General features: G+C 39.5%; 1 protein-coding gene across 1 annotated transcript in view; it reads right to left on the reverse strand.

Annotated features, from left to right (window-relative positions):
• The window catches only part of LOC142297274 (putative cation-transporting ATPase 13A4), a 143,461-nt gene that overhangs the window by 108,082 nt on the left and 18,668 nt on the right, over positions 1 to 16,711 (reverse strand). Inside the window, exons 9-10 of the mRNA XM_075341528.1 lie at positions 14,429 to 14,560; positions 3,743 to 3,913 (exon numbers count right to left, since the gene is read on the reverse strand). Of these exons, the coding sequence (XP_075197643.1) occupies positions 3,743 to 3,913; positions 14,429 to 14,560 (303 nt within the window). The remainder of the gene's footprint in view (positions 1 to 3,742; positions 3,914 to 14,428; positions 14,561 to 16,711) is intronic.

Here is a 16,711-nt window from a genome sequence, read left to right on the forward strand (position 1 = left end):
CAAGAAATGAATAATAAATAATAATACTTAGGACTGCTCGCTGACAATAATCATGCAATCTGAGATGACTAAACAGGTCACTTAGATGCCATGAGCAAAATGATTGTTCATTGAGTGAATTAATCTTTTGGTTTGCACAAAAAAAAAAAATCATCATTTTCAGTAGAACATCAACCTGAGCTGCAGAGAACGATGGCAGCCTATGTGCACTGAACGTTCTATTACTGATTATTCCGAGTGTATCTGAAGTGGAATCAGCCTGTGTAAATAAGCTATTACATTAACCACCAATCGGGTTATATTTACTGATAGAGCGGTTGCTTGATGCTATAAAATCAGGTAATATAAACCCATATTTATCTTCGAGCTTTTGGTGTTCTGCACAGTGCCCTGGATATTTTGGAAGCAATGATCACCACAACCACTTTTGTCTGTGTTCTTCTTTTCTGACCCAAGTATTTTCAAAATTTATGTGAGACCCTATTGCTTTGCTTATTTTAGTACAAGTCAAGCATTCGCCTTTTCTCCACACACAGACACGTTACAACATTTACAGTAGGTGAAAACCTACATTTATTTAAATACAGTTTGAAGGGAACCTGTCATGTCAGATAATGCTATTAATCTGCAGATATAGGGTTAATCTGGAGGTTAATAGTGCTAGAAAGATGCCCATTTACCATAATGAAAGTGTGGCACTTGGGAGAAAACAAACTTTATTCCTTCCAGGTGCCGTCGAGTTTCTCTCACACAGGTTTATGATGGGTTGGCTACATTCATCCCTCACAGCACTGCGAGTGGTTACTGTAAGCACACTCCAGCAGTTTAACATGGCGGCTGTAAGCACACACTGGCACTTTAACCTGGCGGCTGTAAGCATACACTGGCACTTTAACCTGACGGCTGTAAGCACACACTGGCACTTCAACATAGTGGCTGTAAGCACACACTGGCACTTTAACCTGGTGGCTGTAAGCACACACTGGCACTTCAACATAGTGGCTGTAAGCATACACTGGCACTTCAACATAGTGGCTGTAAGCACACACTGGCACTTTAACCTGGCGGCTGTAAGCATACACTGGCACTTTAACCTGACGGCTGTAAGCACACACTGGCACTTCAACATAGTGGCTGTAAGCACACACTGGCACTTTAACCTGGTGGCTGTAAGCACACACTGGCACTTCAACATAGTGGCTGTAAGCATACACTGGCACTTCAACATAGTGGCTGTAAGCACACACTGGCACTTTAACCTGGCGGCTGTAAGCATCCACTGGCATTTGAACATGGTGTCTGTAAGCACACACTGGCACTTTAACCTGGTGGCTGTAAGCACACACTGGCACTTCAACATAGTGGCTGTAAGCATACACTGGCACTTCAACATAGTGGCTGTAAGCACACACTGGCACTTTAACCTGGCGGCTGTAAGAATACGCTGTCATTTGAACATGGTGGCTGTAAGCATACACTGGCACTTCAACATAGTGGCTGTAAGCATACACTGGCACTTCAACATAGTGGCTGTAAGCACACACTGGCACTTTAACCTGGCGGCTGTAAGCATCCACTGGCATTTGAACATGGTGGCTGTAAGCACACACTGGCATTTCAACATGGTGGCTGTAAGCACACCCTGGTGCTTTAAATGACAGTTGATTCTGCTGCACTTTTGAGCCAGCTGTCAGTGATAGTGCTGTTGCCTGCTTACAGCTGACACTCACATTGCTGTGAGCAGTGACTGTAGCCACATTGGCACCCCTAATGACTGAAAGCCTACAGCTTCGAGAAGAATAAAAATCCATTTTCTCCAGTCAGGCAGTCACACTTTTAGTATGATGACTGAGCACCTTCACAATGTTATTGACCTGCTGATTAACCCTATATCCAGTGTGACAGGTCTCCTTTAAAGGGCATCTGTCAACATAAACTGCGTCCAAATTAAGCATAGAACATATTAGAGATAATAGTCTTAATAAAGGTGTTTGCCCAAGGTGTTTTAATCTATTTCTGTTTTTGCCTCAAATCCTCCTTTATCAAATATGCTAATGAGGTTCTCAATACACCCTTTTGAGAGGCTGAAGAGTTCTGTGCACCTTCCCCTTGCATAGAATACATGTATCTCCACCCCCTTTTTCCTGATTGACAATGCTTGCTCTGGTAAAGTGTTCATGTTTAACAAATAGGTACCAATGCTAAGTGTGCTTTGAGCACCTGAATAGTATATCTGAATAAAGGAGGATTCCGAGAAAATGCAGGAACTCGTTAAAATACTAAATGTACAATTTTCATTTGGGCTATGTTCCCTACAAGGTATTGAACTTAGTCTGAATAATCAATTTGTGATGACAGTCAACCTTTATTTAGATAGATTAGATGATACATACCATTATGATCTTTGATGGAAACGGGCAGCTAGATTTGACCAGTAATTGGGGTTTAGGAAATATAAATATAGATGCATTGTAAAGCATGTCTGTTGCTAGATTTCAAAATATAATCTTTATATGTTATCAAAAAGATCTTTTAGACCTTGTGAGGCTTGTGTTTTTTCCTAATTCATGCCACAATGTCTATATAATCTTCCAGTTAAAATGAGCATTGTAGAATTTTAGGCCCTAGCTGGTCTACTAAAATAATAATTTTAAAATTAGTCAAGAAAATGGATTTTCACTGTACACAAACCTAAATAAGTCTGAGAGAATATTGAATTGTGTATACAGTTCTCCCCAGCCTCGCCACTCTGCCAATCCCTTCACTGGCTTCCCATCGCCCAACGACTCCAGTTCAAAACATTAACCATGACATACAAAGCTATGCACAACCTGTCTCCTCCCTACATCTGTGACCTAGTCTCCCGGTACCTACCTGCACGCAACCTCAGATCCTCACAAGATCTCCTTCTCTGCTCCTCTCTTATCTCCTCTTCCCACAATCGCGTACAAGATTTCTTCCGTGCATCCCCCATACTCTGGAACGCTCTACCTCAGCACATCAGACTCTCCACTACCATGGAAAGCTTCAAGAGGAACCTCAAGACCCACCTCTTCCAACAAGCCTACAACCTACAATAGCCCTCAGTCCAGTAGACCACTGCGCAACCAGCTCTGTCCTCACCTATTGTACCATCACCCATTCCCTGTAGACTGTGAGCCCTTGCGGGCAGGGTCCTCTCTCCTCATTCACCAGTCTGTTATGTACTGTTAATGATTGTTGTATGTATACCCTCTCTCACTTGTAAAGCGCCATGGAATAAATGGCGCTATAATAATAAATAATAATAAATAATAATAAATAGGGTAAAGCAAGCAACAGAGCCACTTTAAAGTTAGCAACAAAGAAATTTTGTAATGAATTTACTGATTATACTACATAGTACATATGACAGAAGGAATCAGTGTCTTTTTTCTTTTCAAACATGGGGAAATAGAGTTAAAATAAAAATAAAATGCAAAAAAAAAAAAAATGATAGAATATCTTACAGGATTTGTTCTAGGACTTAGCTTTCTGGCTGCTCTAGGCGTAAGACGTCCCCAAATGTAGAATGGCCAGTACACCATTATATAATGCACAGTAAAGCTGCCCATACCACTTTTTGTATTTATAAAATATATGATTCCTATTATTTAAAATTGAATCTGTTCGAAGTACATTAACAAAGATAAACAAAGTTATCAGTTTTTTCTTTTTGCTCATGAATCTTCCTTAATCTACAATGGGAACTATATTCCAATACCTGTTCTTAATACGACTGCTTTCACCAAACACTTGCTAGGAGCTTGAGTCTGGATGACCTCCGTGCCACAAAAGAGCACATGTCTCTTGAAATCTTCACCACTGTGTACTTTCCAAGGAATGGAATTGTCAACATTTGGCAATGGTGTCTTGGTCACAGGAACACTTTCCCCTAAAATACAACTCAATATTTAAATACAAACATCCAAAACTTGTTTGCAGAACAAATTACATTTCCTGATCCTAAATAGTTGCTGATAAGCTAACATTTTAAACTTAAGGCCAGAGTCACACTTGCGAGTGACTCGCGTGAGTCTCGCATCAGCATCACCCGGCATGGCCGCACACTTTATGGACAGGAGCTTCTCAGCTGCATGTATTTCCATGCAGCTGAGACGCTCCTGTCATAAGAATGTGCGGCCATGCTGGGTGATGCCAATGTGAGACTCACGCGAGTCACTCGCAAGTGTGACTCTGGCCTTATGCCTACACAAACGCATACTGGTCATTGTCACATTTGCCATGTTGTAAAACATCCAATGATAATACAATGAATTAATACTACAAAGGGGACCTAAAAAGAGTTGGGACTTTCTAATATATTTTCTATTTTTAACCCTTAAAGAGGACCTTTCACCACTTTTAACATGTTAAATTGGTCACTGACAACATAAAAGATAAAGCTTGGAGCGCTGAATAAATAATCTTTTTTTATTTTTTAATTTTTTGTTTCCATTGCGGAGATATTAGCTTACAAAATTTAGATTTTCATTTATGCTACATCTAAGGGAGTTTTAGAATATCCCACCAGAAAAGGTCAAACCTCCTGTGAAATATGCAATGTTGCAGCCCTGCTCTCCTTTGAGGTCTGACTGCTGGCAACCACTGTGCAGCATAGAGCAGAGCTGTGTGTCATTATTAACATTTCTTGCAGATCTCCTGTTATGGCACTGTCAGTGTGTAAAGAGGGGTGGTAGGGCAGGGTCATGTGTGTTTACAAATTCCTATTGCAGCTCTCATCTTAAGATACTATCCACTTTGATGTAGTACCCCCTCCCCGACATTGACAGTGCCTTGAGAATAGATCTGCAAGAGGTGTTTGTCATGACACTCAACTCTGCTCTACTCTGCACAGTAGCTGCTGATAGTCAGATCACAGAGGGGTGCAATTCTGCGTATATGTCTCACAGGAGAAAGCATGTTTATACCTTTTATGTAGCCATGTTCATTTTTTTCTCTGCATGATGCATTCTACTTATGATTGGTTATCATCATGCAAGGGAAGAAATAAACATCCGTGAAGATGACTCTCTGCTTACGCCAACTTGGACTTACCATAAACCAGAAACTAAACTTTACAAGCAAATATCTCCTTGACAGAGATAAGAAATTAAAAAAAGTTGTTTTATTCAGATCTGCAACCACAATTCCGTGACGTGTCCAGTTTAATATGCTAAAATTGGTAAAATGTCCTCTTTAATAACCAGTTACTTTTAACAATTTTATGTTGTGCTATGTTTAATTGGGTTTCCCCCATATTACATTTCTCTACAAGATTACAGAAATCATGCTAAACTACACATGTAAAAATACCTCTGGCTATTCCTGCTACATATAATTTATTACCCCTATTGTACTTTTAAGTGTCTCATCAGAGCATCTACATAATATGTCCAGTGTCAATTAGAAGAATCTGGATTTATTGTTCACTAGATATTTAAATGTTGAAAAACCTTTTTAGTGTATTATTATAGTATATTAATTGTTGTTACTTTTATTTCCTCCTTTTTTCTAGGTGTTTTTTTTCTACCAATTTAGTAATGCTATAAATGTAGATCACTTAGAGAGAACCTGTCCACACAATTTTGTAATGTAACATAAAGACATGGCTGTAATGGCGTTGTAATACTGATTACATCGATACCTTGGTGAAGAAATTAACTCTGTGTTTTTTCTGTAATAAACATTTGAAGTTTTTTGCTAATTGGGTCGTCTTTTCCCTGTCTGTAGCAACCAGTCCCTGCCGCCTGCCTCAGATCTGTGAATGACAAGTCACTGCTGAGATTTCAGACTAAGTTGGCAGGTCATTGAAAGGATGGAGGGAGGCAGAAAGGCTGCGGAATCACAGACAGGGAGGAGAAATGCCGTGCACTGATTAGCAGGAAACACGAAATAGTGATTAAAGAAGAACCACAAATTGGATTTGTTCACCAAAGGTATCAATTTAATCTGTATTACAGCGTAATTATAGCCATGTCTTTACTTTACACTACAAAATTGTGCTGATGGGTTCTCTTTAAAGGGAATTTGTTAGTATTATTAACCCTCTTAAGCTGTCTATATGGGCATGTAAAGCATAGAAAGGTGAATAACATGATACCTGGGATGTGATGTTTTATGTCAGAGAAATCCATGTTTTTCTTATATATACATGAGCTGTTAATATCTATTTGATTGACACAGATCTGCCTGAGAGTATCTCCAGAGCTTTTTTTTAAATAAATAATGGAGAGTTGTCAGTGTGGGAAATGTAGATCAGGAGAGCAGACTGTCAGTCATTACATAAATATGCATACATGATGCATCAGCACAATGTGATTAATGAATACATGAACTGCACTACTGCTGTGAACATTAAAAACATAAAGTACATAGTTAGCACTTTTTGATCAAAGAGCACAAAAACCATCCAACCAAGTCAAGGTGTACCTAAACAAGGATGGACCCTATTACTTATATGTTACCTATCCATGTGCCAAACAAGGACTTAAACCGAGCCTTGTTTTTTTTGTAGTATATATTGGGGAAGTATGGTCCCTTTCAGGGCTCAGCACTCTTATCTGCACATCGTTTCACGCAACCTTATAATTGCAAGCTACATCTGGATTTATTTCACTTTCCATTTAGATGAGGCCTGTTTTACCACATTGAGAGGTAGGACATATAGTATGTAATAAAGTCCATTCATATGTAGAATTGATGTGGTTGATAGCTTTGAGCTTTTTGATCAAGAAGCGTTAACTAAGTACCTTACATTTTTAACCTTACAGCAGTAGTGGAGTTCATGTATTCATTATGTGTGTTGTGCTGATGCATAGTGTAAGTATATATGTTTCTATATTGGCCACATAATTTATATCTGCACCTGTGCATTAATTTAATAATAAATAACTGTGGGTCCTATTATTATTTTTTGTTGTCAGTCATTACATGTCTCACACTGGTAATACCCTCTTTGATTTACAATAAGCTCTAGAGGCAGAATCTCAGGGAGATCTATGTCTGGTTGATAGATCTTAGCAGCTCATTTACATATAAGACAAAAGTGGATTTTTCTGGAATAAGATGTCATATCACAGATATCAAGGTATCATTTTGTTCAACTTTCTATGACCTACATGTCCATGTTGACGGCTTAGGATGGTTAATCCTACCGAGAGATTCCCTTTAATATGTCAATAAAATCTAGTAATAAATAAAAGTAATGATCAGTTTCTTTCATTTGCATTGTCATTATGTCAATAAGGAATGACTATAAGGGGTACTTCACACACAGCGAGATCGCTGCTGAGATCGCTGCTGAGTCACGGTTTTTGTGACCTCATTAGCGATCTCGCTGTGTGTGACACTGAGCAGCGATCTGGCCCCTGCTGTGAGATCGCTGCTCATTACACACAGCCCTGGTTCGTTTTTTTATTGCTGCTCTCCCGCTGATAAGCACACATCGCTGTGTGTGACAGCGACAGAGCAACAATCCTGAATGTGCAGAGAGCAGGAGTCGGCGTCTGGCAGCCTGCGGTAAGCTATAACCAAGGTAAACATCGGGTAACCAAGGTGGTTACCCGATATTTACCTTCGCTACCAGCCTCCGTTGCTCTCACGCTGACAGCGCCAGCTCCCAGCTCTATGCACATATGGCTGCAGTACACATCGGGTAATTAACCCGATGTGTACTGTAGCTAGGAGTGCAGGGAGCCAGCGCTAAGCAGTGTGTGCGGCACCCTGCTCTCAGCACATGTAGCTGCAGTACACATTGGGGAATTAACCCGATGTGTACTGTAGCTAAGAGAGCAGGGAGCCAGCGCTCAGTGTGTGCGGCTCCTGCTCTCTGCACATGTTGCAGCACAGCGACGCGTGTCGTTATGATCGCTGCTTCGGCTGCTGTGTTTGACAGCTAAGCAGCGATCAAAACAATGACTTACAAGGTCGCTGTTACGTCACAGAAAATGGTGACGTAACAGCGACGTCGTTGTCGCTGTCGCTTAGTGTGAACCCAGCTTAAGCCCCCCAAAACAAGCAAGCAGTGGATAACTCAAAGCCTCTAAACTTTTATGAAGTTCTAATGCTATACCTAAACAATAGCTATGTGGAGCATGCAGGCCCTGTGTGTTCTCAGTACAGATTTATTTCAGACATCTTATAGATTTATCCTAATTTGGATAAAACATATTAATTACCAAGGAAAGACTTTAACAAATTTAAAATGCAGATAAAAAGTCTCTGATTTCTCTTCATCCCTTGATTACAGTATTTATGAACACTCCCACTTCCACAATGAAGGACATTCATATATTTGCCAGTTATTTAACAATGACCTTGAAGCAAACGATACACCACAGTTTAGATAATAGAACAGATCTCCGTACATTCATCACTCTTAAGTGACAATGCATTGCCTGTTAAGTGGCCTAATAAATTCCTGCCTTTTTCTATCATGAAAGAGATTTTAAAGGGGTTGTCCCAAGTACAAAATTCAATTTAATTAATATATCTTGGAATAATAATAATTTCCACAATTTGATATGTTTAATGAAAATGTTACTGTGCTGAGATAATCTTATATATGTGCCCCTGCTGTGTACTATGTAATGGCTGTGTCTGACCGTACAGGGACATAGTCTGATCATACCACATCTCCTCAGCAGGGGAGGAAATAAAAAATAAAATAGATATTATAGCACAGTATTGAAAATTATTCTTTCTTTAAGATACAACATTTTTTTACAAAACAGACAAGGAAATGTTTTACTTCACAAAAAAATTCCGCTATGATCTCATGCTTTGCTATCTGTATACTCTTTTTGCATCCTCTACTGCCCAAGAGCTGTGGTATGATCAGACCATGTCCCTGTATGGTCAGACACAGCCATTACACAGTACATCAGCGAATGAGGAAAATGATCCAGCTTCCATACTCTTCTTTATAATAAAATCCAGACTTCAATGTAATTTTCTTTAAAATCATCAGTAGATCAGGCAAAATTCATAAATGATAAAGCAGGTCCATTGGAAATTTGAGGACTCACACCAGACGTTTTTCGAATACTGCATCCATTAATAATGTAACATCACCTCATTTCTAATATTTAAACCCAGTGGAGCCTCAGTTCCCAACACAAAAATCCAATATGCGTCTCTATTTCTCAGCATAAATGCTCTTTCTCCACCACAGGTGCATTTATTTATAGATTCAATTGCAAAAACCTAAAAACTATTCATACTGTGGTTATAATAGTTAATAAAATGTTTTTCAACATCGGACACATTCCTATTGGAATTATCAGAAATATCATAGAGATATTCCCTTATCCTACATTTGAACCTTGTAATAGTGCAGCCCACATATGATTGCACTCAGTGCATAAAATGACATACACTACATAATCAGAATTATAGTTTAAAAATGTATGGCTCTTATATTTTTTACTATTATCATAATTACCAAAATTGTGTGTTTTCAGAGAAAAAGTACATGTTCTACATGGATAAACCACATGGTTAACCACATGGAATTATTACAAGTTTTTTTTATGACATTTCAATTAACTAGGAGATAATGATTGTCCCAAAGTCGGCGCTCTCCTAGAGACTATTCTCAAAATAGTATTCACTATATGGCCCTCCCTCAAGACATGCAAATTTTCTCTTACTTAAGATCCATAAATGTTTAAACCAGAATTCCAGTTATGTAGTGTATGTCATCTTATGCACTGAGTGTAAATTTAAATACGTGGGCTGCATTATTAGAAGGTTAAAATGTAGGATAAGCTACGATCTCTATGATATTTCAGATAATTTCAATAGGAAAGTGTCCAATGTCGCAAAACATTTTATTAATTATCATAACCACAATATGAATAGTTTTCGGATTTTTGCAAATGAATCTATAAATAAACGCACCCATAGTGGGGACAGAGATGTTATGCTGAGAAATAGAGAAACCGAGGAGAAAACACACGACCAAAATCCAAAGTGCAAAAGTGAGATCTTTATTAGCATAGGGGTAGGTGCGGGGCGGCACAGTACAAGTGAGGGCACGGACAATAAAACACTGACCATAATATATAGACAATTAGTCAAGTAAATGCTATATCCATATTAAAGATCACATAACCTCAATCATTATGCATGTGAAAGACCAATTGATAACTTGTACTAGATAAATAAAGAAATACAAGTGTCAACAGGAAAGATTGCATCACCAAGAAAAGGGGGGGGGGAAAGGATTACCCGCATATCCCATACGTCAGAGTACCCAATTGATTGCAGTATTTGGTTCTAAGGACCGTAGTTGCAAAAAACTTTATTTGAAATTCAAGGGAACCCCAGAAAGTGCATATTAATAATAGAATCTTGCGATGCACATAGCCTGTATTGACACCAATTTGCAGACTGACACAGTGAGCCTTATAGACAGGTTGTGATCATGTCTAAAGGTCATATGATGCACATAAAGGAGTAAATGGACAAATATATACAACATCAACCAGGGAGAGCCATACCATTATGTATGATAGAGGAAAACCTTTTCTACACATTTTATCAGTGTTGGTCCCCAATCCAGTATTAAATGGTGTGACTAATATAGCTGTAACACCCATATACAAGGGGAAACTTCCACAACCGTAAGAGTTGTCTGATGTGGCACTATACCTGGAGGATTAGGTGGTCAGTGGGTGTTGTCCGAAACGGCCGTCGGGAAGGACGCGGACAACACCCACTGACCACCTAATCCTCCAGGTATAGTATTAGTCACACCATTTAATACTGGATTGGGGACCAACACTGATAAAATGTGTAGAAAAGGTTTTCCTCTATCATACATAATGGTATGGCTCTCCCTGGTTGATGTTGTATATATTTGTCCATTTACTCCTTTATGTGCATCATATGACCTTTAGACATGATCACAACCTGTCTATAAGGCTCACTGTGTCAGTCTGCAAATTGGTGTCAATACAGGCTATGTGCATCCCAAGATTCTATTATTAATATGCACTTTCTTGGGTTCCCTTGAATTTCAAATAAAGTTTTTTGCAACTACGGTCCTTAGAACCAAATACTGCAATCAATTGGGTACTCTGATGCATGGGATATGCGGGTAATCCTTCCCCCCCCCCCTTTTCTTCGTGATGCAATCTTTCCTGTTGACACTTGTATTTCTTTATTTATCAAGTACAAGTTATCAATTGGTCTTTCACATGCATAATGATTGAGGTTATGTGATCTTTAATATGGATATATCATTTACTTGACTAATTGTCTATATATTATAGTCAGTGTTTTATTGTCCGTGCCCTCACTTGTACTGTGCCGCCCCGCACCTACCCCTATGCTAATAAAGATCTCACTTTTGCACTTTGGATTTTGGTCGTGTGTTTTCTCCTCGGTTGCTATTAATTACGACTTATCCTCAGTCCCCATCCAGGACTTTATACATACTATGATGGTTATTATCTATATATACGTCTGGTAAATCATGGTGTGGCTGTGGTTCCTTTTGAGAAATAGAGAAGCATATTGGATTTTTGTGTTGAGAACGGAGGCTCCACTGGGTTTGAACATTAGATATGAGGTGATATTACATTATTAATGGATGCAGTATTCTATTTAAATTGTCATTTTTCCTTTTTTTTTATAGTAAAAATTTATTTAATTAATTATTTTTTTCAGTAAATTGTTGTATGTATAATGAATGTATTTTGCATATTGTCCATGGATTTGTTTATTGCACTTTATTCTGTCTTTTTTTAACTACTGTGCATTAGTTTGTATGTTTTTAACTCTAAATTCTGGCAGTATATAGCATAGATGTGGTCCAGCTAGCTGTCAGATGTTTTGATTTACCAATCAATTGATCAGCTATTTCAACACTGCAGACATACTAGTTGTTCAGATTCACCAAGTCTAAAGGGCACTTTACACACAGCGATATCGCTAGCGATGTCGCTGGTGAAAGCACCCGCCCCCGTCGGTTGTGCGTCACGGGCAAATCGCTGCCCGTGGTGCACAACATCGCTAACAGCCATCACACATACTTACCTGCCTAGCGACGTCGCTGTTGCTGGCGAACCGCCTCCTTTCTAAGGGGATGGTCCGTGTGGCATCACAGCGGCATCACTAATCGGCCGCCCAATTGAAGCGGAGGGGCGGAGATGAGCGGCCGTAACATCCCGCCCACCTCCTTCCTTCCTCATTGCCGGCGGCCACAGGTACGGTGATGTTCCTCGTTCATGTAGTGTCACACATAGCGATGTGTGCTGCCGCAGGAGCGACAAACAACATCGTACCTGCAGCAGCAACGATATTTGAAATTAGAACGACGTGTCAACGATCAACGATATGGTGAGTATTTTTGATCGTTAACGGTCGTTCCTGCGTTTCACACGCAACAACGTTACTAACGAGGCCGGAGGTGCGTCACAAATTCCGTGACCGCAACAACATCTCGTTAGCGATGTTGTTGCGTGTAAAGTGGCCTTAAAAGCGTTACGCTCGAAACGCGTCTGGTGTGAGTCCTGCAATTCCAATGGACCTGCTATATCATTTATGAATTATGTCTGATGTATTGATTTTAAAGAAAATTACCATTAACCCTAGAACGCGCAACGATAGAAATCTACCATAGAAAACAAGTAACCTAGCAGGCCTGTGAGGCCCAGGTATGCGTTCTAGGGTTAAAGGCTGGGTTTTATTATAAATAAGAGTATGGAAACTGTATCATTTTGCTCATTCACTTGTGCATGGTGCTGAAGTAGCAGCGGGATCCAACCGCCGATAAACTTGAGCAGTCTTCGGGGTCAGCTGGACTTTCTATTTTATTTAACAGTATATCAGTACATAGCAGGAGCATATGTATAAGATCATCTCAGCACAGGAACATCTTTTTAACCCCTTCACCCCCTCAGCCTGTTTTTACCTTTCTGTACAGGCCAATTTGTCACTTTATGAGGTAATAACTTTGGAACAATTCAACAGATCACAGTGATTCTGAGACTGTTTTTTCGTAATGCATTCTAATTTATCCTAGTCGTAAATCCTGCACCCTTAAGAATGTTCAAAACAACATCTAGGAAGTTTATTAACCCTTTAGGTGAGTCCCATTAAAGCAATGTCAAAACAAGAAAATAAAACAGTTTTTCAACAAAAATGAAAAATGTTGCTTTAGCCCCAATTTTGCATTTTTACAATGGTAACAGGAGAAAATATATTATAAAATGTGTTGTACAATTTCTTTTGATTACATCAATACCCCATACGTTGTGGAAAACTACTGTTTGGTTGCACGGCAGAAGGGAAGGAAAGCTATTTGACTTTTGGGACTCAAAATCGTCTGGAATCAATAACAGGGGACATATAATGTTTGGAATGCCCCTGATGGACCTAAATACTGAAAACGCCCCACAACTGACCCCATTTTGGAAACTAGACCCTTGAAGGAATGTAACTAGATTCGTGGTGAGCACCTTAAACTCCTAGGTGCTCCACAGAATTTTATAATATTGAGCTGGGAAAATAAAAAACTTTTTTCCAACAAAAATGTTGTTTTAGCTCAAAATTTGCATTTTCACAAGGTTAGCAGGAAAAATTGCACCAAATAGTTTTTTGAACAATTTCTCCTGAGTACACTGATATCCCTTATGTAGTGGAAAATTATTGTTTGGCGCACAACATGGCTTGGAAGGGATGAAATAGTTTTTAATTTCTGCAGTATAAAATTATCTGGGATAGATTGTGGACGCTATGCCGCGTTTGCAGAGCCACTGAGGTTCCAATGCAAGATCTCAGAGCATAATAAATGTAATGTGTAAATAAATAAAAAATGACAGAATGGCGCCATGACTTTTTGCTGCCTTGCACAACACTCTCCCAGGTCCTCATCAAAGCCAAGCCATTAGTCCTGACCCAGTGTAACAGCTCCAGGGATTTCAGCGTGAGAGGAGACAATCTGAAGATGTGACAAGGGCCAGATGAGTGATGTGGAGGGGCTAGAGAAATGAGCAAAAGGAGGTTTTTTTCTATCATTTTGATAGCCTTTTAAGGTACAGAAACAATCTTTTATAGTCCACTTTGCTGAATTTGCACAGAAGCAAATTACAAAACAATCCTCAGTTTGGCGTGTGCATAGTGCAGATTTCCTAACATTCGAGTAGAATTGAATTTCACTCGAATTTATTTGCCCATCTCTATCTCCAACCTCAACAGCAACTCATTGCTCCAGAGATTATGTTTGTTACTACATGATGGCTGATAAATAACATGCAGAATAGTTAATGCTAGGGATTTGTGCTCAGACGGTCATCACAAATTATGTTTGTTATGTTATGTTTTACTTCCATTGTTTTTTTTTTATATGTGGTGTATAGAGCAAAAAACAAGAAGACATCTGTGTGAGCTGAAATGTTACCTGTTAGCATTCCTTCATTAACAACGCAGCTTCCTGTAATTAAGATGGAATCACAGGGCAAATAGAATTTCTTTCCTGTTAAAACAATGACATCTCCAGGTACCAAATCCTGAGACTCTACTTCTTGTATATCTGAAGAAAAATGTTGTAGTTACTATCATTACTTTCTCTGCATAAATTGTACCATTGGTACATAAATATTACATAAACATACACTTTAGGATACTGTATTATAGCATATTGTTGAGCTGGAAATAACAAAGAAGTGTTCTGGTTTTATATTAATCACTGTTAAAATCTTCATCCCTTTTAGTGGTTTACACCACAGGCATTCTCTAGTAAATAATATTAAAATATGCCTTATTACACCTGTGCTGCTCCAGCATTGCCTCACCACTAGTGTCCTGGTCTTTAGTGACACAGCTATAGTGGTGACATGACTTCAAATCGCTGGACTCATGCTGCAAAGAGACTGTTAAAGGGAACCTGTCACCGGATGTTTATAATACTTATCTAATGGTCGGTGTGGACCAGACTGGTCAAATGGGTGCCTCCATTCTTCGGATCCGTGCCTCCTCTTTTGGCCATCTTTGTCCTCCTTCTGAAGCTAGTGAGGATGACGCGTTCTACTTCATACATACAAGCCGACATTGAGGTCCTGCGCAGGCGTACTTTGATTTGCCCTGAGTAGGGCAGCTCAAAGTATTGTAGTGCGCCTGCACGGGACTTCAATGTCTGCTAGTGTAGATAACGTAGAACGCATCATCCAGACTAGCTTCAGAAGAAGGAGGACAAAAATGGCTGAAAGAGGAGGCGTGGACCCGGAGAACAGAGACGCCCATCCAACCAGTCTGCTCCGCACCGACCGTTAGGTGAGTATTGTAAACATCCAGTGACAGGTTCCCTTAAAGCCCAATAATTGGCATCAGTAGTCACTTTTTGCAGGTGGGGCAGTGGAGAGGCAGCATTAGAGCACCATAAGGTAAGTAAGGCTCATTTATTTTAGTTTCTATTGCTGTATGTTTGTGGCATAAAATATAAATAAAATTAGAAAATCCCTTTAAATCTTAGCAATTGAGGCATTCAAACATTTAGGCCCCAATTCAACACAAGACTGACAAAATATATTGTCAACTTCTGGCGTTTTTACACCATTTTCCCCCATGTCTGACAAAATAGGGGTGTGTCCTCCGCTTATCAAATTTATGACAAACGGGGGTGCACTTCACCACAAAAATCTTACTTCAGTCCTTGACTTGAGTAAGATTTATGATGAGGTACACACAGAAGTGCCCATCACTCACCAAGCCTGAGGTGTGTTCTTAATGGATCAGATTCCTCACACGCCACCCTCATCAAGACTAGTGTAAAAATTGCTGGTTATAATGAATCAGGGCCAAAATGTATTTCAAAGTTCCAAAGGGAACGTGTTATTATAATTTTGCACGTTAAAGTAATACCTTTAGTGAAGAGATTATGATTGTTATTTAATCTGCTAATAAAGTTTTCATGCAATAATATTTAGGTGCACAGGAGCGGGACTGATGGTAAGGTCTTTGGCTCCTGCCCCAGCCCTTCTGTCTACCTCTGGTGTGTGTATGACAGGTCACTACTTTGTGAGTGACCTGTTGTATGTTTGAAAGTTTGCGCCGGCGTCATCCACCACAGGTGGCACTTGCGCAGACTGGTCTCCTGGCTGTCTTCAATAAAATAACAATGATGGCAGCACATGCGCAGGTTGAGATCTTGGCTCAATTAAATTTCTAAAGGACATCATTGAGTCGAGATCTCAACCTGTACATGCATTGCCACCGGTGCCATTTTATTGAAGACCGCCAAGAAATCTATCTACGCAAGTGCCACAGGCAGTGAGGATGGTGTCAGTGTGAACTCTCAAACAAGAGGCAGATTAGTCACAAAGCAATGACCTGTCATAGAGACACCATAGGTAAAAGTTTTGCTGTAAAAGACAAAGATGCAAATAGTGTCTTATCCTGGTGAAACCAGATTAAATAACAGGGAAGCACTCACCTGGAGCAGTTGTGAGGGTCACAACTACCACATAAGCAGAAAAGATTACCATGATGGCTGCTGCAGACACTGTGTGGGAATTGGTATATGTGGAGTAAAAGGAAAGGGTTACCCCACGCTCTCGTATGGAATGAGGATATAACTTGGGAGAATATATTCTTGATTTTATTATTCAACTCGTTTGAGAGTCAATATAACTCCTTCTTCAGGAATCAAAATCACCGATGTACATCTGTGATTTTGATTTCTGAA

This window comes from Anomaloglossus baeobatrachus, chromosome 3, assembly GCF_048569485.1.
Source record: "Anomaloglossus baeobatrachus isolate aAnoBae1 chromosome 3, aAnoBae1.hap1, whole genome shotgun sequence".
NCBI classification, from domain to species: Eukaryota; Metazoa; Chordata; class Amphibia; order Anura; family Aromobatidae; genus Anomaloglossus; species Anomaloglossus baeobatrachus.